We start from the raw sequence: 24,234 nt of genomic DNA, 5'->3' as shown, positions 1-24,234 counted from the left end.
CTTTATCCGTTCCTGATCCTACACATGTGCGGCTCACGTGAGTGTCGAGTTTAACCGAGAAAAAGAGGGAGTAAGAGAAAGTAGGAGGGAGGAGATGAACGACAACACGGAACTGAGGGATGTAAGCGTGCGTGACACCAGAGATGAGGAAATTTCATATTCCGGAGAAAAGGAAAGAACGGATCAGTCGCTCATTGATAAAGGCAGCGTTTTCGTGAACAGTCTATTTTGAGATCGTGTCTACAACATGGCAACGCGTAAGAAAGAAGAGTCAAAGCAGCGATATCAAGCAAACGCTCGAGAAAGGGATCGTACTCATAGGTGAAAAATATTTTGCATTCGCAATGTAAATTTTTTAACGGGGAACGATAGCTAACACTTGATACATAAATCAAACATTTGAAGAAGAGTAGAAAGCATCGATTCTCTTTATTATGCGAAGATGAAGGACTATAGAAAATAGGCGCGTATATTTTCGCATGCAAAATCTCTTTCGATACGGATGTAACTTATCTTCAAATTCCCCTTTTATTTAATGTGAAAATGATTAACGAGATAATAATATGGATATAACGACCATACATGATGCAGACACACAATTGAAAGAATACGATCTTCATTGTGCAGCGTGAACACGGCTTTCAGCATTCTGAGAACTCTGATTCCGACCGAACCGGCTGACCGGAAGTTATCGAAAATAGAGACTTTAAGATTGGCCAGCAGTTACATTAGTCATTTGGATGCTATACTTATAGCGGGTGCCATAGATCAACCCTGCTCACGTCTTTTAGAAAATAGCGGCATTTGCTCAACAAGGCCGCAAGTTTGCACTTTTTGTTTGGCAATGCATAAAAAATATGTAAGTTGTAATTAGTACTCTAGCAAACTACGTTTTGACATAGTATTCTCTATTTTATATTGTACAGTGTGGTGTATGTGTGTGTGTGTGTGTGTTTAAGTGTGTGTGGGGGTGGGTGGGTGTGTATGTGTGTACGTATGTATGTATGTATGTATGCATGATGCATGCATGTATGTGAGGTTGTAGAATATTTTTCTTTCAATAAAAATAAAAATATATATAAATGTAAAATATATAAAAATTATATATAAAATATATATAAAGATTATATATATATATATAAATTTATAAAATTATATATGTATATATTTTATAATTATATATATATTTACTTTATGATTATAACGATAAATATTTACAAAATTATAGTTAAACATATATATGTCTTTTCATAAATTATGCATGATCTATATACATATGTATACATACATGTGATATATATATATATATATATATATGATTATTCATATATATATATATATATATATCATATATGAATAATCATAATTTATGAAAAAATATGATTAATTTCCAAGTTTGTGAATCTTTAATTATTAATTTAAAAAAAAAATTTACAGCCACATTTTTTTTATAAATATGATTTTCAAGTTTTCTTTTCATTATATTTAATATATTTATTTATGCGATCAATAATGCGATTATTAAAATTTTGTCGTTCTATTTTTTTAGAATTTTAACATTTCACAAGTAATTTCTGGATTACCCAAATGTTGAAACAGCGTCGTGCATATTTATGCCAACGAATGCAACATGTTTTGATTTAGATGTAAATGATATTTAAAATTTGAAGTTATAATTATATATATATTTGTATATTTCTTGTAAATATGATCTATGATTTTTTGTAGTATAATCATAAGAATTATATATTAACTTTATTAGGAATTATATTAATTACTTTATTCCATAAAATTACTAATATTAATTTTTGATATTTTGATTTTATAGAATAATAATTAATAATAATAATAACAACAATAATAAATATATATATATGAAATATTTTATATACATATAATTAATATTTACAAATAATATTGAAACTTTCCATTTCTTAATATAAGAAAAAAATGTAACGATTAAAGTGTTGCTATTAAAAAATGTATTTAGATTTCAAAATTATTATAAATTAAATATCTAAATTTTTTAAAAATGAATAAAATGTTATTTTAAACATTTAAACAAATATACTTTTTCAAATTAACTGTTGTTGGTAGAACACTACCCACAGCAAGTCAGCTCAAGTTTTGTAGAGTTAATTAAAAATGTCATTACTTTAAGTTGACTTTATTCAATAGTTATTTTTCATATGTTGAAATAATGTTATAAAAAGACGAATTTGTAGCCATCGTTTTTATATATATATTATTATACTGCTTTTATATTTTCTTTCGTGTATGTAGTGGTAAAACACTCGAATGTCAATTTCGCGCCAGTCAGTTACTTCGACTACATTAGTCAATGAAACATCTCATATAATCGTACGATCCTGTAATAATATTTCACAATTTAAACAATCAACGTGTCTTTCTTTATGAAAATTTCTCCATCGAATTTTTAATTTTTTCCGTAATATAATACATTCTAATAATGCATTCTTAATAATACGATAATTTTTTGATCGGAAGTTAGACTTGGAAACATTACAAGGAGCAGTACATTAAGTTCCGAGGTTCATTTTATTGTTAGTTTCAGTTCCCGGTTTTTGTGTATGTTTTCTCGTTCATAGTTTGTATTTTAGTGTTTTATTATTCGAATTTCTTCGTTTACACATCGAGTCGACGACTGGATGACGTTTAACATCGTGGATCATCAACTGGAAATTAAATATCTTCGAAACTCGTTCAATTCAGCACACAAATTGAAGCTCTAGCGTGTAAAAACATTCATCGAACATTTATAACACATTGAACGTAAGTTATTTATCTAATTAATTTTTTAATATAAAATATTTATTTTTATGTTGAGGAGACAATTAGCGTGAAACATTTACACATTTGCATATATGATTAGTCTCGCACAAAGGATACAACAAAATGAATATGATTAAAAATAAAAATAGATTATTAATAGCCGATAAAATTGTCAAAAAATTAAAAATTTTACTATCCGTCATATCTTATCGCTTTTTCGCCTCATTTTTTTTGTACAATAATTATCAATCCTTTTGCATTGAAATCGCGTCTCCCATGTTGCATTTTTTACGAGCGTATTTCACACGTGGTTATAGTCTCATAAAATCATGGCCTTTTAAAGGGATACCGGAGTGATTCTAATAAAATGATTTTATAATTCATCATTTTATTGTTAGACCGAAATGTTTTTTACTAAGTTTCTATAAGCTCATTTTTAAAAGTATTCCTTCGTGTAATTCCTAACGAGAATTTATTTTATTCCTAGACACTTTCGAATTGGACGCACGTACACATTTAAATATCCGTGCAATGTTAATTAATATGTATGATATGACTCCAGCAGCCTCTAACGTGCGTGAAACGTGTTTGAGATTTCTAGTTCAAAAAATATAATATCTGTCGAGAAACACCGCATGTAAAGGATTAAATAGACGCGTGTGTTGCATGCAAATATTAACACAACGTAATATTGGAAGGAGAGTAAAATATTAGACAATCTTACAATTAGTTAAATAAAGAAAAATTTTGCACATTTATTATTCCACTACTATTTTATGGTTTCGTACTATTATATCCAGATGAATTTAGTCACTTTTTTCTTCTTCAATTTTAATAAAATCCTCTATTAACTGGTTATGAAATGAATGTAAAGGTTATGTAAATGATAAATAAATGTTATTCTCAACGTAGACACTCATCAAGAAGTTCTTTTCAAAAATATCCCTCGTTATTATAATTATGTACATATGTCAGTGCATATATAGTTAGGGATGTGTGCAGTGTACGAAAAGAATTGTAAAACCCCAACTATCGTGCATCAAAAATCCCCTACAGGTTTTTTTGGTCACTTTCTAGAGCCTTAGATCGATTAGACGCGCGCCTACTGCATCTAATGAGAAATATATCGCTAGGCATCTCTCTGTTAGTAAAATAGGCATATAAATATACTAATGCAACACAATTTTTGCTAGAATTGTTGTAAGTCTAGTAGATTACTGGAGATCTGCATGCTCGGGGCGAATGTTATTCAATCGATGTAAGTTGAATGTATATATATATTGTGAATAAAATATATTTTCTCCATTTGCTATCTCCTTGTCAGCACATATGTTGAAAAGATGTTTATAAGAGATTCATAGGATATTAAAATATGTTTTAACATTCTATGGATTTCTTATGAACATCTTTTGAACATGTGTGCTGTTAGGGCTTTTCATAAAACGGGCATGAGCATTTTGATAAAATGACAGATTTCATTCATTGTCAGTGTTTACGACGACTATTTTGCAGTGACGTGACATATACTAAATTGGCCAGCGGATATAAATTAACATCGCACAGATATTTATTAAATTCACACGTGCGTTCAATTCGAAATAAGTGTATATAAAATCTGAGAGAAGAAAAGAGATATATATATATACAAGATCTGTTTATTGCAGTTGTATTCCTTCTGCATTCACATAAAACAGGTAAACATACAGGTAAAGAAAAGAGGAAAAGAAAAAATACAGTATATATACAGCTGCAAGAAACAAATCTATAGTATATAAATATATATATATATATATATGCTAGCTATATACATATAAAGACTGTGTTCCAAAATTCACTGGAATATTTTCAGCATTGGAAAGCTATAATACACGTCACGTGTATTATAGATTTTAGTGCTGACAGTGTATTTCGGAACGCAACCATAGAGATGCACAATAGAGTGCAATATATATACATATATAAATATATAGGATGCGATTGGTTTTACCTTCCTTTGATAAAAGGCGCGCGCACGCAGTTTTAATAGTTCCGCGCTCCGACTTTACGCGGCGCTGCATCGCCGGCCGCCATCTTGTAAGAATTGCCTGTCCGTAGTGTTTGGAGGTTTACGCGAGACGGGACGGCAGCTTCTCCACCGGAGGCTGGAAGTGCTGCTGAAGTGGTCGGTGCAACGGTCCTTGGCAGTCCCTGGGCGTCCAGGTGACCTCGCGCGAGGCCAGGGTACCATCGAGTCGCGAGGACAGCCGCCAACGGATCTTCCTGCGCATTCGAATCCGTCGAAAGATGGTGAGTGTCCAACGTTAACACCCTCGAAAGAGAGAGAGAGAGAGATAGGTACACAGAGAGAGAGAGAGAGAGAGAGAGAAGGAGAGCCTAGATATTTATCGGGGCGACGATGTGTTTTTCTTGTTCCGCATGTCGTGCAACATCGTCGCCGTCTCGTTCGACGCGAGCCGACATTTTTTTTTTTTTTTTTTTTTTTTCTTTTTCTTTTGCAGAAACCTATTTTAACCTATACGAATTAGAACGGACAAAACGATCGGGAGAACGTCGTCGTCGTCGTCGACGACGACGACGACGACGACGAGAACGACGACAACGACGACAACGACGACTAACGACACTCAATCTGTCGATCCAAGACACCCCACGTTCGAAAGTATCGTTCGCGCCAAGTATTCTCTTCTCTTCTCTTTCCCCACCCCTCTGCCGCTGCTCTCGTTTTCTCGAAGGCGATCTCACTCGACGATCTCTTCCGTGGCGCGCGATGTAGAGCGAATACATATGTACATATATACGTTCGGGGAAGCGGCCGTCGCGTTTCTCTACACGATTCTCAACTGTCGTTTTCCGAGCCTCTTAGGTTTTGTCATCGCGAGGAATGGGAAAGGCGATCAGGTTCTTGGAATATCTCGCATGTCGCCGTTCTAAATAATGAATCTGTCAAAATTTTAGACATCGTAGATATGTGAAAATGGACCTTACGATTGCAATGTCGTCGCGCATACATTTCGCGAGTGTAAACATAGGATATACATGTATCCTTTTCGCGGGATCTCGCGACGATGGAACTCGAGTGCGACCACACTATGAGGGATATAGTGTTCTCTCTCGCTCGACACGTTCGAGACAATGCACGCCGTGTATGTTGCTCGTTTGTTTGATCGGTTGTTTGTTTGTTTGCGCTTTTGGCTGTCATCGAGAGGGTGGAGTAGCGGCCACGCGCGAATCCTTTCCGTTTTTCCTCTTTCCTCACGCATGGTTTGTACCTTTATCGCGTGCTTTCGCGTGAAATTTCTCGTTAACTAGAATGTGTCGACGTGTCGTCTCCAATTGCTACTAGTCAATATTCTGCGTAGTGCTTCGTCTCCCGAATGCCGATCACTCAGCTGCACGCATTATGCCTAATCTCCGCGTAATCTGTCACTCTGCTCCTTTCTTTACTCTCGTCTTGAATCCTCCTTGAATAGAAATCTGGAGTAACCTTCGCCAGAGTTCGTTCAGCGAGGGAACTGTTCAGTGGTGTATATATATATGTACGTACACGTACACACACACACACACACACACACATGTACATATACATATATGTATGTGTGTGTATATATGTACATATACATATTACAAACTATATTTATATACATGTATATATATATATATATATATATATATATATATATATATATATATACATATATATAAACATAGTTTGTAATCATTGTATGTACTTATAGCTAAATTAGAAGAGATTCACAAGTGTCTTTGGAAAAAAATTATTTTTAATTACTATTTCTGAATTAAGATTTTCTTTTTTATTGAAGTTGTTAGATATGTCAGGCGAGTGTAGGGTAAAAAAATATAAATTAGCAAGCGATCAAAGCGAACATTTTGAATAAATGAAAACGAATGCGTATTAGTATAATATAATACTCATTCAAGTGATACAAATATAAAATAAAGATATTTTATAATAATTCTTATTACTTTTTATTGAAGTAAATAAAGTAAGAAGCAAGAAAAGCGAATAAATGCTTTTTTAATTTCTTAAAATGTTAATTCTCGAATGAGGTCTTTTATTGTGGTTTCTTTTCCACTTTAATATTGTGTTATGCAATTGGATAATTTTTTTCTGTTTTATTTTCAACACAACGGCTTTTTCATTTCTCTTTCTTTTTCTAGTTTCATTATTTGAGCGTTATCGTGCCCTATATAGTTATGATTAGTGAAATTTAATAATTTATTATCTCTCTCGTATTTTCATTTTTTCTTATTCTTTTTCATATATATTTTTTTAAATCTCCTTGAAGTCGATGAATTAATCGAAATTTATTATCACATCCACGTGGTTTTCTGTGCACGCTTTCTATGCGCTTCTGTGTGCCATCTTACATCTTTTTACCATGAAAAAGATTAAACTTTAACTGTCATTAAATTTTATTTAAAGATATTTAATTATGATATTGCTGAAACGTTATAAAAACAAGAAAAAATGCCAATTGTGTGAAAATTATACTATGTATTAATATATTTTTTTCAATCAAATCAAAAGACAATGATCAAAAAATACAATATTTTCTAACGTTAGATTTATATATGAAGAATCTATTATATACAAATTTACGATGAAAAAAAGAACATAATGAAAATTATAAGCGGATGTAATTTTACAAAATAAATAAATAAATAAAAATAGTGATTAATTTTTTTATTAAATAGCCAATATAGTAAACTCATCGAACATTTCCACGATATGTATGTATATATATGTATGTGTAAATATACTACTGTGACTCATGCTTTTAAGTTGTTAAATTTGAGTACTCTTGTAGGTGACTTATGATAATTTGTATGAATATGTAATACAATAAAGTTATGCTTTTTGAATTTTATTCGCGTGAATAGGTATGGCACTTTAATAGCGTTTCGCTGCGTGTTTAATTCCAAAGGCGAAATATTGCTTCTGAGAAACGTGAAATATAAACTTTCGGCCATCGCTCTGTATACTTTTCTCCGTAATTTCCCACATTCTCAATTCGTAATTCAACTCATCGTTCTCACTCGAAGAGAGATTCTCTTAATTAACGATTGGTGTTTATTTATGTATACAATTTATCGGCGACGCATTTTCGAATGTTTCTGTAACGATATCCCGACTATGTCGGCGTTTAATAGAATTGTAATGACAGTGTACGAATATAAGGAGAAGGTCGAAGCATTGTCAAGAAAGAGCAGCGTCATTCAAGTATTTGTATTTTACAGATGCGACAGTTTTTCACTTTTATTTTTATTTTTGTTTTGTGAGCATGCAAATATATTCACACGAATAAATCTACTATTGATTTGCATTTCGAGAAAGATAAATTATTTTTGAAGCATATTTTCCGCCTGTAAAAAGAAAAATCGTGAAAAGTTATGCACAAGAATTAATAGGAATTAAATAGATGTGTATTATAGTGAATTAAATTATACATGAAAGAATTAACATGTATTCCTTGGGATCTAAAAACTTTTTCTTCTATTTCTTTTATAATTAATTAAATTTTTTTTTCTTTAATTTTTACACAGATTTTTTTCTTTTGTCAAAAGCGATCATATTGCGACCGTATCTCGAGCGTATCAGATACTCGATTATTAAATGTCCGTACTGATTATTAAGTGTGCGATGAGATTTTAATATTATTTTTTTAATTCTATGTCGAAGAATCAGAGAGAGAGAAAGAGAGAATTGTCGTCCTGTGCGATATGACGAATAAAAAAAGAACTGATTTGATTGTTTAGAGTTCGGCTTCGACCGGTGGTACGGAGGGGTCTAGTCCTGCCTCTAGCCCTGCCTCGGCCGCGAGTCTTACGATGGCTGCGCCAAAATATGGTACGTTGGTACCGAATCGTATTTTCGTAGGTGGCATTTCGGCGAGCACCAGCGAAGCGGAGCTCGCACAGCTCTTCTCGGCCTACGGCAATGTCAAGGCCGCGAAAATTATCGTAGATCGCGCTGGCGTGTCAAAGGGCTACGGGTTTATTACCTTTGAAACAGAGGAAGAAGCCAAGCGACTTCAACAGGAGGTTCGTAATTGATTGACGCTCTTTAACGAATGACACAACTGAAATATGTATGGAACTTTTACTTTTTTTCACTGGCCTATTTTCGTTTTACTCCAGGCCGAATGCATTGTTTTGAGAGAAAGGAAGCTTAACATAGCACCCGCGATCAAGAAGCAGCCCTTCTCTAGATCCTTCGACGGTAGTACCGGTTCGCCTCCTTCCGTGCCTACAAGTACTTACTATTATACGAATGGTACGATATATATATATATATATATATATATATAATTGTATATGTATTATATATCTACATGATATACTCCGTGCCAAGATTGAAGACTGCAAAGATCGCATTTCTAATCATTTCTTTCTCCTGTTGCGTTGTATAGGTATGGGTCTCGCTTATCAGAATGGTATGACGTTCTATAATACAGCGGCTCCCGCACCAGCGACTTCTATCGCTCCACCTACGGATCCAGGAACGATTTATCAAGCCACAGGAGTGTTTGGTAAGCATTACTCAAATCTTATATACATGCATTCGTACAGTCCACTGTAAAATTTGTTACAATAGAACGAAAAAGACTGCACGAATTTGGTTACCAATACATTTAATCAAATTATTAATCTATATCTAAATATAAAGTCATATATCTATAAAAGATAGAAATAAATGTAGATAACACGTACATTACATATTATCGTAAGATGAATTTTTCTAACAAATGCAAACATACACAAACTTTATCTAATCGAAATACAGTCATGCTAGTGGTTACAAATTACAACATATAATCGGCGAATTAAATTTATTAATTTTTATATAAATATTTTTTTTCCCAGGTCCTCAAGCTGCCACCAATCATCAAACATTCGCTCCTGTGATGTATCCATGTCCAGCTCCGTCGCTGTACATGCCGCAACAATATCAGTATTCGCCTATGCCGGTATGTAAAAGAATATCAATTGCTTCCCGGTCGTTTTTCATATTCTCCTTTTTCACTCTCCAAGTTTAGCTGTTCCTGGGTTTCCCCTCACACGTGTAAACATAGATAGATCCTAGCATAAGATCCTGACCTTTGTCTGTATCTTTATTAAATGGTGTATATCGGTTACGGTTTGACAGACAAACGGTCTGATGGGAGAAGCCATACCACCGGCGTTTCTACCCAACCCTCAGCAAATGCCTACTTACGTCCTTCTCGACGCTATACAGTATTGAGGTCTAAAGGTATAAGGTCTATGGCAAAACGATTAGCATGCCGCTCGTCATCTTTTGAGCATTTCACTTTTTTTTTTCCTTTTGCCAATCTCTGATGCACGGCCTATCGATGCATGTTCGTTCATCGCCTTTATTGTCTCACAATTTATAACTCACCAGATTTCAGTGCATTCTTGCTAATTTTAGATAATTTATAAGTTTATTAAAATCGCAAAATAATCTAGATACTCAAGATAAATTGCATAAAATAATGCATATTGAGGAATGTATAAATTTATATTAAAAAGAAAAATTAAATATATATAAACTGATTAATTACAACAAACCTAATAGAATAATGAATACAATGGAAGATAATGATGATAGTGAACGTAAATGCATCATTAATAATAATATAATTTTAATAAGATTTATAATAAGACTGATAGCGTAATGATATTAATAACATAACATACAAAAATAATCGTAATTACATTCATTTAAAGTAAAAATTTATGTATATATAAACAGTAAGCAAATGAACAAAAAAAACAATTGATAAATTTCAATAATTAACACTTAAATATCTTAAATTTATAGTATAGAGTTATATTCCTTCATTCTTTTCCTTTCTTATCATTTTCTTCACAAGTTTTAATTTTCATTAATGCATAATTATTATTTTTTAATAAATGATTAATTGTTGTAACAGAGATGTTAAGATGCTTACCGATTGTGTACTTATTCAGCATGATCGCTTGCTTTTCCTTTCATAGTTTGTTTCACTTTCTGATTTTATAGTCGCATTTAATTCACCAGTGAATCTTCAAGTAGTACACAATCCTTTCATATGCAAGACGTTTTTTGAAACGATATCCTGTAATAATTATCTTACAATAGGTTTCTTTTCGAGCCAAATTCTTTCGACATTTGGAAAGATAGAGAGAATGAAAATAGAATATACCAAAGATCATTTTCTGTAAATGATCAATGTATTATAGACAATATATAGGCATGCACGCAATATGGGTTTTTGAATGGCTTAATTTAAATATCTTCTTATTTTATATGGCATACAATAGAAAATAGTAAAAAACCGATTTACATTAATAAATTGCTAATAGTTATGCTATGTTATGATTAACGCTTCATCTATTGATGTAATCCCCGATTGTTTGTTTTGTTTTCTTACACACACACATCTCTTTCTTAACTTGGAATAATCTAGGAAATGACAGCTCATTATGGAAACATACACGCATCGAAGTGTACATCTTTACTTGTTTCATACAGTTATGTTTATTGTTTATAGACTGGTTTATTTTTATTAAAACACGGCTATTCCCGCAACCATTGGTTGTTAATTAGTTCTTTTTACTTCTATTTTTAAATAAAAGTAGAGAAACATCGATTAAACTTATTTTACTCTAAGAATACCATTTATATTAATTTGCAGTACATGTCTTACATATGTAGCTTTCTTAATCTATATTTAATTTATATATTTAATATATATTTACTTATTAATTATATTACTCCATTGAATAATATGGATTAAATATAAATCAAGATCTTCAATTTTTGAGTTACAAACTTTATATATATTGTGAATACGTTCAAGGTTAAGACATTTGCAATAAAAGAAATAGATTTTTACTTAATATGAGCTAGACTTGTTAAGTTATGATATTGTTATTTTATAATCGATTTAAGTGGAAATAATGAAACAGTACATTGTAATTGTAATACATTCTTAGTTTACTCGCTAACTTGTATTAAAAATTTAGGTAAATGTAGTTTTTATATGATACACTTAAAGAAAATAAAACTTTTTCCCGGTTGAAAAATGAAATAAAGGATTGACTAATGTTTACGTGAATAGCCATAAACATATTCACATCAGCATTCATGTTCCCGAGCGGATATTTAAACGTGTCTTTGTCTGTTTTGTCTACAGTACGAACCGTACTACGCAGGAACGGCCGCCGCCGCCGGGGCGCCTCAATACTTGTACGCTACTACTGGCGGTTCACCGAGCAATACGAGCAACGGTGGTAGTGGTGGTGGCAGTGGCAATAATTCCGGCAGCAACGGTAATAACGGTACAGGAGCGACCAGTCCGCCAACGGGTCCGCCGCCGCCTCTTCCACCTCCGCATCCAACGCACTTTTACGCACCTGCCGCACCGCCCCCGCATCATCATCCACCTGTACCAGCGGGTCCGCCCCCTCCCCCAGCGCAAATGGATCATCTGTATTATCCTTTTGCAACTGGTCCGCACCCCGCGCTACCGCCGCCACCGCACGCGCCTATGGGATTGACCGAGCAGCAGTTATTGCTGTATGCTACGGATGCAACACCGTGCCAGCAAACCTCCACGTCTGACAGTCAGACTGCTCCGCAAGAGGTAAATTTGTCTTTTTCTATATATATATCATTGGATTTTTTTCGCCTTACACGTGTTTAGTTCGTTTAGCATTTGGTGATAGTATTCGGAATAGATCGGATGAATCTCTGACGTCTCTTCCAAATTTTCACGAATGTAGTATCGTTATTGCAATTATTTCTTATTGATAAAACAATAGTACACATTTTAGTAGTTACTATAAATGGACGCAATGTCGACGTTACATTTATTATGAAGATTATTATTCGATTATACTGCATGAGAAGATTGGAATTATGGTGAATGATTAAGTGCGACAAACAGCGTCAAATGAACGATAAAGAAATGGAATCAGTCGTGAAATCGGGTTCCGAGATGAGAGGTCTCTATCGTCGTATAATGAATGCTCGTCGTTGCTGAATACGCGTTTCTTTATTTTTCCATGCAACGTATTGAATTTGGACAGACATTATTCTGTGAAATAAAATCGTAGGATTCACGTCCGACGCCGAGCCACTCGGAGCAACCGCACGGTGAAACGCAACAGGCCTCTTCAGGCTCACCGGCAACACCTCTGGTGCCCCTAATGCCCGTCAAATTCCCCGTGTCCGGTCGTTACCATGCTAATTATCATCCGATCGCGATACACACCGCACCGCAGAACGATAACGAGGACTGTGCCGCCAGTTCGATGCATTGTCGCGCTATCCTCTATCATCCGACCGTGTACATTTCTCACGCACACGCACCGTCGCCCTATGCGCATCACAACACATCATCCGGCAGTCTTCTACCGACACCGTTCTCGGCCTCACCGCGTCAATCCAGCTACGACATCAACACGAAGACACACGGTCATAATTCCAGAGACTGCGGCGGCAATAAATATATGGGCGGCCAGGGAAATAATAACAGTTTACGCGGTCAGGGAGGTCAGAATCACGGCTATCCATTGAATACACATACACCCAAATCACAGAACACACAAGGTGGTTCACAGTCGCACAACAGCGGAAGGTGTAGCGGAAACGTGGGGATGGACGGTTACTCACACAAGTATTCGACGATAGCGATATCGTCGCGATTGCCAGTTCAGTACAATAGAAGGACGGCTGGATCGAACGTGGGCTCGTCGGCGATCCTCAGGTCCGGTAACGGCGGCTACGGCTCGAGTCAGACCGCGCACAAGTTTAATCACGCTACGGCGTCCAATTACGGTGGCTCGCACAAGTCGAGCAACGCAAATTCTGTTCACGGCTATGAGTATTCGTCAAATGGACGCGCGAGGAACTACGGCGATGATCAGTACTACGAGATCGGCGCGGCAGGCAACAACAGATCGATGGGCAATGGTGGTTACGGTTCTACGGGTCGTAGAAACTACTTGTCGAATAACAGCAACTATAGAGGAAGCGCCGCCCGATTGGACATGCATGCTGGTAACGACAACAGTGGTCGGTCTAACAACAACGACGCTTCCAAGACGGACAATGCCGCCGTCGTCGTCACGTCAACGACATCGACGACGACGACAACGTTGTCCTCTCGTCTGTCTCCAGCCGAGCGGGCAAACGCGGATGCGTCGAAAGATGCTCAGGAGAAACCGGCGAGCCCACCGCCAGCCCCGTATTCACCCATGACACGGCCCCTTCCAACTCTTTCACCACCCACCCCTCAGGTCCAGTTTTATGCTCCGGTCCAGAATCGTTATCAGCCACTTTCCATGTCTTCATCGCAACCGCAGCAGCAACAGTCTATCAACAGTCAACGCAGCCGGTATTCCGTGGGTCAGACACTGGCTAATCGGAAGCCGTCTGACAAGTACTCGAACGCTACCGGTTCATCGCAGACGATGCTACGACAAAGTGCCAAGTACAAGGTGAACGGTATAATGCAGACCGCGACCACGACGGTGACGAGCAAGCTCACCGACGACAATTTAGGAGGCGCTGGCGACGGTCCTGGTAGGCTACCGATAACGCCACCTGGTACACCGCGGGCGAGCGGCCATCCGGCGGCCGGTGATCAGTTAGGTGAGACGTGCCATCAAATGCAGGCGCTGACTCTGTAGATGCTTTCCATCCACCCCTGCCCTCTTCCTTTTTTGTTCTCTCCTTTTTGTTGTCTTCTTATCGAGAGTATATATAAATATATGTATATCTTATAAGAGTCTAAAGAGACAAAGAAGCCACGCGCGACCTAAGATATGATGACTGTAAACTGTGAAAAACAGTAAAAGAATCAAGACATGCAATATACACACACATATATACACATACACGTTACGGTATGATTTCTCTGGTGATCTCAGACTCGACATATTAAAATAATTAGACATTCGATATAGAAACGAAATCTTCTCGAGTTCAATAGCTCGCTGAGCAGTTGAGCGTGATTCCGACGAAAGCTCTGTACTAAAGCGTGAATACGATCTATACAGCTATGTATAGAGAAAAACGGAATACGATATATTATTAATTGTTACGCGAAAGGAAAGAAAGCGATGAATGTGTGTATTTGGAAAAAAAAAAACTAACATGAATGATATTCGATGGAAAGTGTGTAGCAGAGAATTAATAAAAAGAAACTTATCTTAAGAACATACACACAACACACACACATAGATATGTCATTTACATATATCTACGTTATATAATATATATACATATATAGTATATATTATACTATTACAGTATCCAATGTTATATGCGTGATAGGCTCGACAAACCATGAATCTCGCGAGCAAGGCTAGATTAGTTAGCAAAAGATAGAACCGAGGAAAAAAAAAAAGAAATAACGTTGTTATCGTACAAAAAGATGAGCGATTTGTCATGTGTTCAAAAACAAAAAAAAAGATAAAAGGAAAAATAAAGCAAAAGGGGTAACAAGAGGGCGAGATAGGGTTGATTTCATAAACGGTTGCTCAAGGCACTGCCACATCTTCCTTCATTTTTTTTTTTTTTTTTTTTTTTTTTTTTTTATTATTTACCCCGGGGATGTATCCGTACTTATAGTTTTTTTTCTCTCGTTAGAGTAACCGTGAATATATATATTTCATCTCGCGTTCTTTTTCGAACGTAGAGCGAGCTGATAACTAGATTCGATATTCTTTCCGTTGACATATTATCCCGCGCTAAAACGTTGTACATGTTAAATACGTTGTAGCTGTTAAATATTGGGAGAAAAAAAAAGAAAAACCGTAACCCAAGAATATATGAAAAGACGAAACGCCCATACCCAACTGAAAATAAGGTAAGATATTAAAAGAGGGAGAGAAATAATAATAATGAATTAAAAAAATGTGTCGGCTGTGAGCTTCCAAGCAAATAACAATAATTAAATTATTATAATATTAAAGGTTAAATAATATTCTACCTAATTGTTACAAAGGTGGATTTCTTTTACCTGTAAATGTGAAATAAATTTGTTATCTCGTATCTCACGTAGCTATGATTGTCCATTCAAGGGAGAAAGAGAGAGAGAGAGAGATGAAAGACAGATTAGACTTGCGGCGCTATCATGTAAATGTTTCGCGGCGCGTACATTACCTGAAGATTTCGATGACATCCGTATCGGTACGTAGATAGAAACACGAACGCGACAGACAAAGGCCTAGAAGAAGGCGTAGAGATAATATCCGAGCGAACTGTTAACACAAAGAAATTAATTTATTGAAAAAGCAAGAGTGCCTTCTATTTGTTTTCGTAATTGTATTGTTGAACATTTGTTGCGTTACGTTCCGAGAGCCTCTAATGTTGTTATAAGAAAAAAAAAAGAGATGTTTGAAGAATTGTTGTTCCTCTATTTATTTATTGATTTATGGGCATACGTGATGCTAATATGCCCAACTATAGCCCAGCGAATTCGGAAGTGTGAGAGTATGATACTGTAACAATAGGTTTGAAGAACTCTGTAATGTGAAAGAACAAACGTCGAAATGTAGCAACAAAGTCGCATGATGACCGATGTTGCTGTTTTGCTGAGATAGATATTAGACAGAAAGAAGAGGAACGAGTGAAACGAGTTGTGTGAATGAGTATTATTTGAATGAATATCATAAGATGAGAAGGAAAATAAATAGAGAGAGAGAGAGAGTGTGTGTGTGTGTGAAAGAGTGTATGCGTATATGCAGTTTATTGCAACATCTAGTACTACATATAAGCGGAACATAAGAAGACATTCTCACATGTGTACATATATGTATGTGTATATATACATGAATGCATATACATTTATACATATACACACACATATATGTATGTATACATATATATATGTATATCAGAGCGATGATATATATACTGATATGCAAAAGAGATGCGCATTATTTAGTCGTGTGTATTTGTGCTCGCGCGAATCTGGACAGGTGGCTGTGATTTATTGCGTGCAAGTACAGATTTAAATGTGAGCATACGTGTGACTTGTGTATCTACTCACACAGCACACATACATATTTCATTATATATATAAATATATATATGTGTGTATATATATACATATATATATATTATACATATTATATGTGTACCTATATAAAAAGAAAAAACAATAGATTGTTAAAAAAAAAGTGCAATTCTATGTTGATTTTGGTACAACAAAGCTAACAAATCGAATATTGTTAGATTAGTAAACGAGTATTAAAAAGCGTGTACTAAATTTAACGTAGAATGGTGCTGACTTGATCGAATATAAAATATATATACATATATAATACATTAAGCAAAATATATTATAGTTTTAATCTAAAGAGAAAAAAAGGAGTCTAAGATAGACACCAGAGCTATATGTAGTAAAAATATAGAATCTTCGAATGTATTATACGCAGCACACAAAGAGTGCAGATTCCGGATCGTGGAATGTCCAAGTATAGTATCCCATGCATATGTCTGCGAAAAAAATTAAAGCGGATAAAATGAGATCGCGGAAGAGTACAAGTCTTCGAGAGCAGATAATTTAATATAATTTAATGTAGTTATTGTCTCTCAGAGAGATTATGTTGCTTCATGAAGAATATCGCGATTGTACTTAGTACGTATTATTACAAGACATTTTCCGCAAATTGATAGCAAAACTAATTGCATACACTGGATACATTGGATATAATCGGAATTAATAAGTATTTATTATTGTGTCTTTGTTTATTGTAAGTGACATAATCTCAAAATGCTTGTAGTTTATTTGATAAGATATTTAATTGTTAAATTCGTTAATATTTCTTAGATTGATTAACACATTAATGTACAATGTATCCATCGTGGAATTTAAATTTGCTAACGACGTAGATAAGTAGAATCGACTCATTTATTGATCTACTCCAAGAAGAAACATAAAATATGGTGCATTCCACGATCCAAACGCGCGTACCGGTGAGATAAATTTATGTATTAATAAACATAAATTATATATAAAATGGCATACAGGTTATATATATCACAAAAGTTATATAAGATTTAAGTATCTATCGTAATAAAAAAATATGTTATACATAAAAAAAGAGATGCAAGTATCTAAAACAAGATGTTAAGAATAATAATAATAATAATAAAAGACAAAACATCTGTGCATGAAAAAATCATAGAGAAAAATTAGTCAAAGAATAATATAGAACGAATCTATTGTAAATTTCTTCTGCAATTATATAATAATAATTATATATATATATATACATATATATATATATATATATATATTTATATATATAACATGTATATTAATATACATATATACACATTTAGTGTATGTACATATATATAATTATATATAGTGCATACATTATATGTATACAGGTTGTATAATCGTGGCCTTCATTTCGGTAACAGTTTTTCTCACGAATTTAAAATTAATGTTTTCGTAACAAAAATGTCGACATTTTTAATAATTTCCTAAAAAAACCAATTTTTAGAAAAATAAATAGATAATAAGCTGTCTTTGTTTAATTTTTAAGTAGTTTTAGCAAAACAGTAACAGTTATATAATATTTAATATTAAATATTGTAAATGATTATACATTCAATTCAATCTTTGTTAAGAAAAACTCTGAATTCTCCAGAAAATCTGTGACTGAAAGGAAGCTTGATATATGATAGCTTGAGCCACTGTGTATAACTATTAATAACTATTAATAACAATCATAATAGTAAAATAACACAATGATATATTAATAGCAAATATCATTGAAATAGTAAAACATGCAAAGCTCGATCGTAGACTGTGTTCACTCATAAGCGCATGTGAAAAATACAGTCTAAGTGTCTGCAAGCACAGTGAAACAATCGGATGGGCAAGAACGGTTGGTAGAAACAAGCGTTACTCTTTGGCCATAAATAACAAACTGTATTTTTATTGATACTATAATACAGAGATCATATAAGTCTCTTCTTGATGTAATATCTTACCCATGCGAAGAAATTCGAAGACTAATTATATCGCAAAATGTTTAAGACACGATTGAGCTCGTCTTTTTTTTTTTTTTTTTTTTTAATCTTACAAAAGAATCCATTTTAACTACTTTAAAAAAGAAATGGCACGCTTCCCCAGCAACATAATATCGATATTGTCAATAATAATGCACTACTTCCCAAATTTATTTCTAAATATATGAATCGAAGCGGTATACCTGTCAACGATAAACTACATGTTAAATACTTTACGATACATCAAATACTTTACTAGAATCACAATAATAATCACATCTGCAGGAAAATTACTTCGGACATCGAAGTTAATCTACGTTATTTCTAATTCATCGATGACATACATCTGTCATTTTGTAACATACTGTAAATGCTTTCATTATGGCAGTGTAGAGGAGTTTTTATGCTTCAATCATATTCAAATTCATATTGAGGAAATCGAATATAAAGTCTAATAATTATTGTTTTTTTTCGTATTACAAGTGAAAAATATCTAAATAGGGCAATATAATTTTGGGCAGTATAATTTTTGTAGTCTAGGTACTACAGTATTATAAAAAAAAAAAAAACGATTCTTTGCTAATATAATGATAGCAAATATTACTCCAAATATATGAGATATTGTAAATAACAGTATGAAATCGTATGCATAAAAAAAGTATTACTGAATGGTATCGCTATGCAGTTAATCACAATAATACTTGAGTCAATAATTCTTTTATATTCCAAGAGTTTTAGCAGTTTAAATTATATAGGCTTATATCGCGATTATATAATTTATAATTCGGTCGTCATATGAGATGTTAAGGCTTGAACGCGGGTAGCGTTGCAACTTTTACATAAAACGTGATCATCCAGGGGATAGCAACCTCGTCCTTCTGAATCGGAAGATAATACTAGTCCGCAATCTTCACACTTATAACACTGAATGTGAAAGCTTCGATCTAGAGCTACTACTCGTACAGTCTCGTCCTGACCAGGCTCAGGCATAATCGGCAATTTACAAACGCAACAACGCGGGGCGAATTTCCTGGATAAACAAAAACGCCAATTAGTAACAAAATAAAATTAAATGAACGATTATGGAAATAAGTGAAAGTACTTGAAAACACTCACTTGTGAAAACATTGAATGCAATGTATCTGATTCGTAGCATCCACAGTGAATGGTATACCATCCAAACTTTGTCCACAAACAACGCAGGTGAAGCAGGAAGGATGATATGGTTTGCCAGTAGCTCTTAATATTCGATCCAATATTGGTCTGGTACAAACGCAACACTTCTCCAGAGTGTTGAGATAGTCCTCTTCGCAATAAGGCTTTCCTTCCAACGAGTAGAAAGGTTTTCCTTGTAAATTAACCTTGCATACAAAGCAGCAGAAACAGCTTATATGAAAAACTTTATCCATCGCCGAACATCCAGTTCCCTCCCCTTCAACTTTGCGTCCGCATTGCGCGCAAATGCCGTATATATCGCTGTCTTCACTGTTATCTGCCATTCCTTGGACTAATAGATCCGTAAGAACATCAACCTATAGATAAAATCAGTGGACACGATTTACATCTTCAATATACATCATTCTACAGTTATCTATTGGTAAATCAGTATAATTGTTTATCCTAATCAAGTAACAAATTGTATCATGAGTAATCATACATTAAATCATGTGAATGTGTGTTTGTCGATTTTACTCCAATTTAAAATGCACTAACAAAAATTTAATATTTCAGATACAATGTGCAATTTTGAAACTTACTTCTTTAACAGGAGATACTTTGCCCTGCGGTTGAGTAGATGCAGCTGACCCATAGCCAGAATACATAGAATAGTTGCAGGACAATTGTGACGGTGGTCTAGGATTAATCGGCTCGTATATAGATTCGTACGTCGAACTGGACTGAGAACTCGGACCGTAAATATCAGTAGGATAGTTGCCCGATGGAAAATCAGTTTGATAAGTGGCACGCCGTAGCTCGCTGTAACTCGACGAAACCGGACTCGGTGGTGGAGGCAGTTCCTCGGGCGGTGGTGGAAATGAATTCCCAGGTACGCAAGAGACGTATTCTGACGGCTCTGGCGGTGGTGGTAAATCATCTGTAAACAGAAATGTATATCCCATATTGCTGCGAAAAAGTTTTTTAGAAATTGTATTTTTGACTTTTTGGGAATATTATTTGAATATTGAACCTCGAAATTTTTATACAAATTTGATCACACATTTAGATGCTGTCAGTTTTCCACAAATTTATGTATATATACTTAATTAATTTACAAGAATTCTTACCAGTGCCATGTGCAGGAGGAACATTGCAATAAGTGTTCTCTGTTTTAGGATTCCACTGAATGTTACTATATATAATATCCTTTTCTCTTTCGGTAGAATACTTGTACGTAGGAACTGGAATGGGCACCGGTGGTTCTATATTGCTGTATACCGCGTTTCTAGATGCTCTACTCGCACGATCATCCACGGGTACCTGTGGACCTGGCATATTTCCAATATTGGAATAATAATTCTTCTCATCATATCTGTACTTTGGTTCAAATTTCTCTTCTGGCTGACACGCATATAAATTATCATTGTTCTGATAAAGTTTTGATACTTCTTTGCCATTTGTAGGTACCATTGGAGAGAAATCGTTTTTTATGTCCAATGAAACATAAGGAGAAGGTGCATTCATGTACAAATTCGAAGTCTTGTCACTTGAGGCTGTATTATTAAGAACTGTGCTGTACGATGGCATAGGTGGAGCCTTTACGGTGTAACTTTGCGGTATCTGAAACACATATTTTCATGTTTTTTAAAATTTCTATAAATATTTTTAATATTTGATACAAATGTATTTCGTTACCATTGTTGCATCCGTGTTGAGGATGCATGCAAAAGGAAAAAACATATATTTTATGAGTATTCTATATATAAGTTAGATTATAGAAATATTCACCTGAGGTTGAGACTTTTTTGGCTTTGGCGGCACCGCTGGTCCAACCTTTTTGCCAGGCTTAATAGCCTTGGCCGCTTCATCGCCGTGATTGATCTGCAAGCTCGCAATTTGCTGCTCCAAATTACCGACGTTTGACATTTTTCTACAACACACCCACATACAGGTTATGTTATCTGTACATTCAATCTTTATAATAGCATATCTATTATCGCAAAAATTTTATTTAATATAATTTATTATTTTTAGAAATCGTTGAGTGCGTAAGGAACATTGTTGGCATAAAATAAAATGTGTAAAAAGAATTCAGAGAGAGATCTTTATACCACAAGTCACACATAGGACACAGGTGAAAGGCTTTGACAGCACGTAATGGCAATGACCCTACATCTACACTTGAACAACTTTAGTAGCACTTTGTGCAATTAAAATGACAAAAATTTGAAGAGAGAGAGAGAGAGAGAAAGATAAAGCGAAGAAAGTGTGCACAAAGTGCAGTTAAAAAAAGAACAGGTCTATGACTCACACGAAACATCACCGAGAATTATCATTATTTTTTCCAATTTATCTTTTGTCAGAGTATAACACGTACACGTATAATCAACTCATACACACATATATATATATATATATATATATATATATATATATATATAATCAAGTCATATAATAAATTACAATTTACCTGAAAGATACTCGACAAGTAGTCGATTCGTCGAGATGAGGCTACTCCAAGAGTACTTTTTTTTTCTCGTTTTCTCTCAAGCTTGTTCGCCTTTCGATCAGGGCGTGAACGCGCGCGAGGCTCCCTTAGCAAACTGATCAGACATCTACGAACATCTCGTGTCTTGTTTTATCTGTACCACATCCTCGCAAGCTGTCTGTCCTGACCTGACTCGTTCTATAACTCGCGACACCGCTAACCGGATTAATTTTCGACGATTCTCACGATTCTTCGAATTCGCTCAGACACCGCATGTATGTATCACGCTCGGTACATTACTAAACTATATACACTATAACACTATACGTACATATACGTACCTATATTTCTCTGCGAGAAGCGAGAGATCACTTTGGACCGTTCGACGATTCGGATAGAGTAGGAGGATACGTACGTGTATAAAGTGTGGTATGACGCATGACGTACATCGTCACTAAAATTTTCAGAAACAAAATTTGTAACGTTTATATTGAAGCCACTTACGACACTTATGCATCAATTTATGAGATAATAATGATAATAAGTAAGTTAGTTTCCCTATTCTCTTCCTATCTTTCTCTCTCTTTCCTCGAATAATTTCACTTTCCTCTTCTTTATCAATGAAACATATTAACATATAGACACTTTATACATACACGTTTGTTTAGTATAATCATAATAATTTACGGGAAAAAATGTCTGAAATTCTAATGGATTCAATAGAATCGGATTTATATTTTCATTTAAATGAACAATTTAAAGTTTACATATATATTATCTTTATTTAAATAGTCAGAAACTTGCCAAGCTACGTCATGGAACAATAACTTGTAATTTTTTTTCTATTTTAGTATCTTCGATTTCTGTGAAAATAAGGAGCATAAATTTTATTTTTAATTTAAAAAGAAAAAAGAGAAACAAATCATATCCATTAATGATGTATTGCAATTTTCCTTGTATCTGGGATTACCAAAAGATGAGTCATTATAGAGTATCGTTTTTAACAATTTTTCATTATTCATGTTTCCTTATTAATGGATATCAATTGATTGTATTGGCCCAAATTATAAAAATATACTGACAATTAGCAATATTAATATTAACTAGAAACAAACGAAAAAGTAAAATATTACAAAAGCGTTCATTATTATTTAAACTACCACATTGCAACGTGATTATTACTTTAGTAGTAACTTTTATGTCCATTGTAAATAATTCTTGAGAATGGTTAATTATAGGAGAGTTACATAAAAATAAGGAAGATATATATGTGCTCACATTTATCGTATTCTTTTGTCATTCATTCGCGTCGCTTCAAATTTAACACGTGATTGTGTAATCACTTTTATAATAACGGTCATTTGTATTTCTGTTATCTTTTCACACATAAGCGGAAACTTCGTTGTGAATTCCCCTATATTATTATTTTTACTTACTTCATCTATACTCCCGCATAATTTTCTGTTTTACTAAAAATATAAACCTGTTTTTTCATTATAATTCTTTTACTTTTCATACAATAGAATAAATAATTAAGATACAAAATATCTCGCGCACATGTTTTCTATTATTATTATTATTATTAAGGCTATAAATATCCAGATAATTTACTATTTGAATTATCCGAAACAGTTTATTATCCAATTATTCAAATCCGAATATTGGAATTATCCGGGTAATTCAAATCTGAAGAATCTACAAATTCGTGAATTCAGATCTGAACTTTTAAATTTAAATATTAATAATAGATGAA

The 24,234-nt window shown here is 34.1% G+C and overlaps 4 protein-coding genes across 5 annotated transcripts; 2 read left to right on the top strand and 2 right to left on the bottom strand.

Annotated features, from left to right (window-relative positions):
- The first annotated feature begins 242 nt into the window (after positions 1 to 242).
- On the top strand, positions 243 to 5,080 carry LOC140666109 (basic helix-loop-helix transcription factor scleraxis). Its single transcript, XM_072892925.1, is given in 5 exon segments — positions 243 to 321; positions 592 to 859; positions 1,550 to 1,576; positions 1,578 to 2,793; positions 4,888 to 5,080. Coding segments are annotated over 4 exon segments (453 nt in total). The 5' UTR covers positions 243 to 247; the 3' UTR covers positions 1,662 to 2,793; positions 4,888 to 5,080.
- On the bottom strand, positions 2,900 to 5,803 carry LOC140665866 (uncharacterized). The gene is made up of 3 exons (XM_072892443.1): positions 5,779 to 5,803; positions 5,306 to 5,633; positions 2,900 to 5,108 (listed from the first exon to the last, which is right to left on the bottom strand). The coding sequence occupies exons 1-3, from the start codon at positions 5,801 to 5,803 to the stop codon at positions 4,835 to 4,837; spliced, it is 627 nt and encodes a 208-aa protein (XP_072748544.1). The 3' UTR covers positions 2,900 to 4,834.
- LOC140666103 (uncharacterized) lies at positions 5,569 to 17,832 on the top strand. Its single transcript, XM_072892915.1, has 7 exons — positions 5,569 to 5,936; positions 8,572 to 8,856; positions 8,953 to 9,088; positions 9,225 to 9,344; positions 9,679 to 9,782; positions 11,994 to 12,443; positions 12,916 to 17,832. Exons 1-7 carry the CDS (start codon positions 5,859 to 5,861, stop codon positions 14,491 to 14,493), a joined length of 2,751 nt encoding a protein of 916 aa, XP_072749016.1. The 5' UTR covers positions 5,569 to 5,858; the 3' UTR covers positions 14,494 to 17,832.
- A 902-nt stretch (positions 17,833 to 18,734) lies between these two features.
- On the bottom strand, positions 18,735 to 22,975 carry Zyx (lipoma-preferred partner zyxin). 2 transcript variants are annotated; one of them, XM_072892921.1, is made up of 6 exons: positions 22,464 to 22,975; positions 21,782 to 21,923; positions 21,121 to 21,589; positions 20,593 to 20,930; positions 19,952 to 20,367; positions 18,735 to 19,865 (listed from the first exon to the last, which is right to left on the bottom strand). In XM_072892921.1, the coding sequence occupies exons 2-6, from the start codon at positions 21,917 to 21,919 to the stop codon at positions 19,613 to 19,615; spliced, it is 1,614 nt and encodes a 537-aa protein (XP_072749022.1). In that variant the 5' UTR covers positions 21,920 to 21,923; positions 22,464 to 22,975; the 3' UTR covers positions 18,735 to 19,612. The 2 variants fall into 2 exon arrangements, with proteins under 2 accessions (XP_072749022.1, XP_072749021.1); XM_072892920.1 differs by having other exon boundaries at positions 21,121 to 21,613; positions 22,464 to 22,968.
- Between the last annotated feature and the right edge of the window lie 1,259 nt (positions 22,976 to 24,234).

Source organism: Anoplolepis gracilipes, chromosome 5, assembly GCF_047496725.1.
Source record: "Anoplolepis gracilipes chromosome 5, ASM4749672v1, whole genome shotgun sequence".
Taxonomy (NCBI): domain Eukaryota; kingdom Metazoa; phylum Arthropoda; class Insecta; order Hymenoptera; family Formicidae; genus Anoplolepis; species Anoplolepis gracilipes.
This window is presented reverse-complemented; position numbering and strand designations above follow the sequence as displayed.

What these genes read in the sequence shown, in the direction of transcription:
- Zyx (XM_072892920.1), bottom strand. Translation starts at nt 21,919, where the DNA reads ATGTCAAACGTCGGTAATTTGGAGCAGCAAATTGCGAGCTTGCAGATC. An exon ending in TCCTCCTGCACATGGCACTG is followed by an intron (nt 20,931 to 21,120) that starts GTAAGAATTCTT and finishes TTCTGTTTACAG; the next exon opens with ATGATTTACCACCACCGCCA. An exon ending in TGCATTCAATGTTTTCACAA is followed by an intron (nt 19,866 to 19,951) that starts GTGAGTGTTTTC and finishes TTGTTTATCCAG; the next exon opens with GAAATTCGCCCCGCGTTGTT.
- LOC140666103 (XM_072892915.1), top strand. Translation starts at nt 5,859, where the DNA reads ATGGAACTCGAGTGCGACCACACTATGAGGGATATAGTGTTCTCTCTC. An exon ending in CCAAGCGACTTCAACAGGAG is followed by an intron (nt 8,857 to 8,952) that starts GTTCGTAATTGA and finishes GTTTTACTCCAG; the next exon opens with GCCGAATGCATTGTTTTGAG. An exon ending in ATCAGTATTCGCCTATGCCG is followed by an intron (nt 9,783 to 11,993) that starts GTATGTAAAAGA and finishes TTTTGTCTACAG; the next exon opens with TACGAACCGTACTACGCAGG.
- LOC140665866 (XM_072892443.1), bottom strand. Translation starts at nt 5,803, where the DNA reads ATGTATGCGCGACGACATTGCAATC. An exon ending in TGCGCGACGACATTGCAATC is followed by an intron (nt 5,634 to 5,778) that starts GTAAGGTCCATT and finishes GGAAAACGACAG; the next exon opens with TTGAGAATCGTGTAGAGAAA. An exon ending in GTCCGTTCTAATTCGTATAG is followed by an intron (nt 5,109 to 5,305) that starts GTTAAAATAGGT and finishes TCTCTCTCTCTC; the next exon opens with TTTCGAGGGTGTTAACGTTG.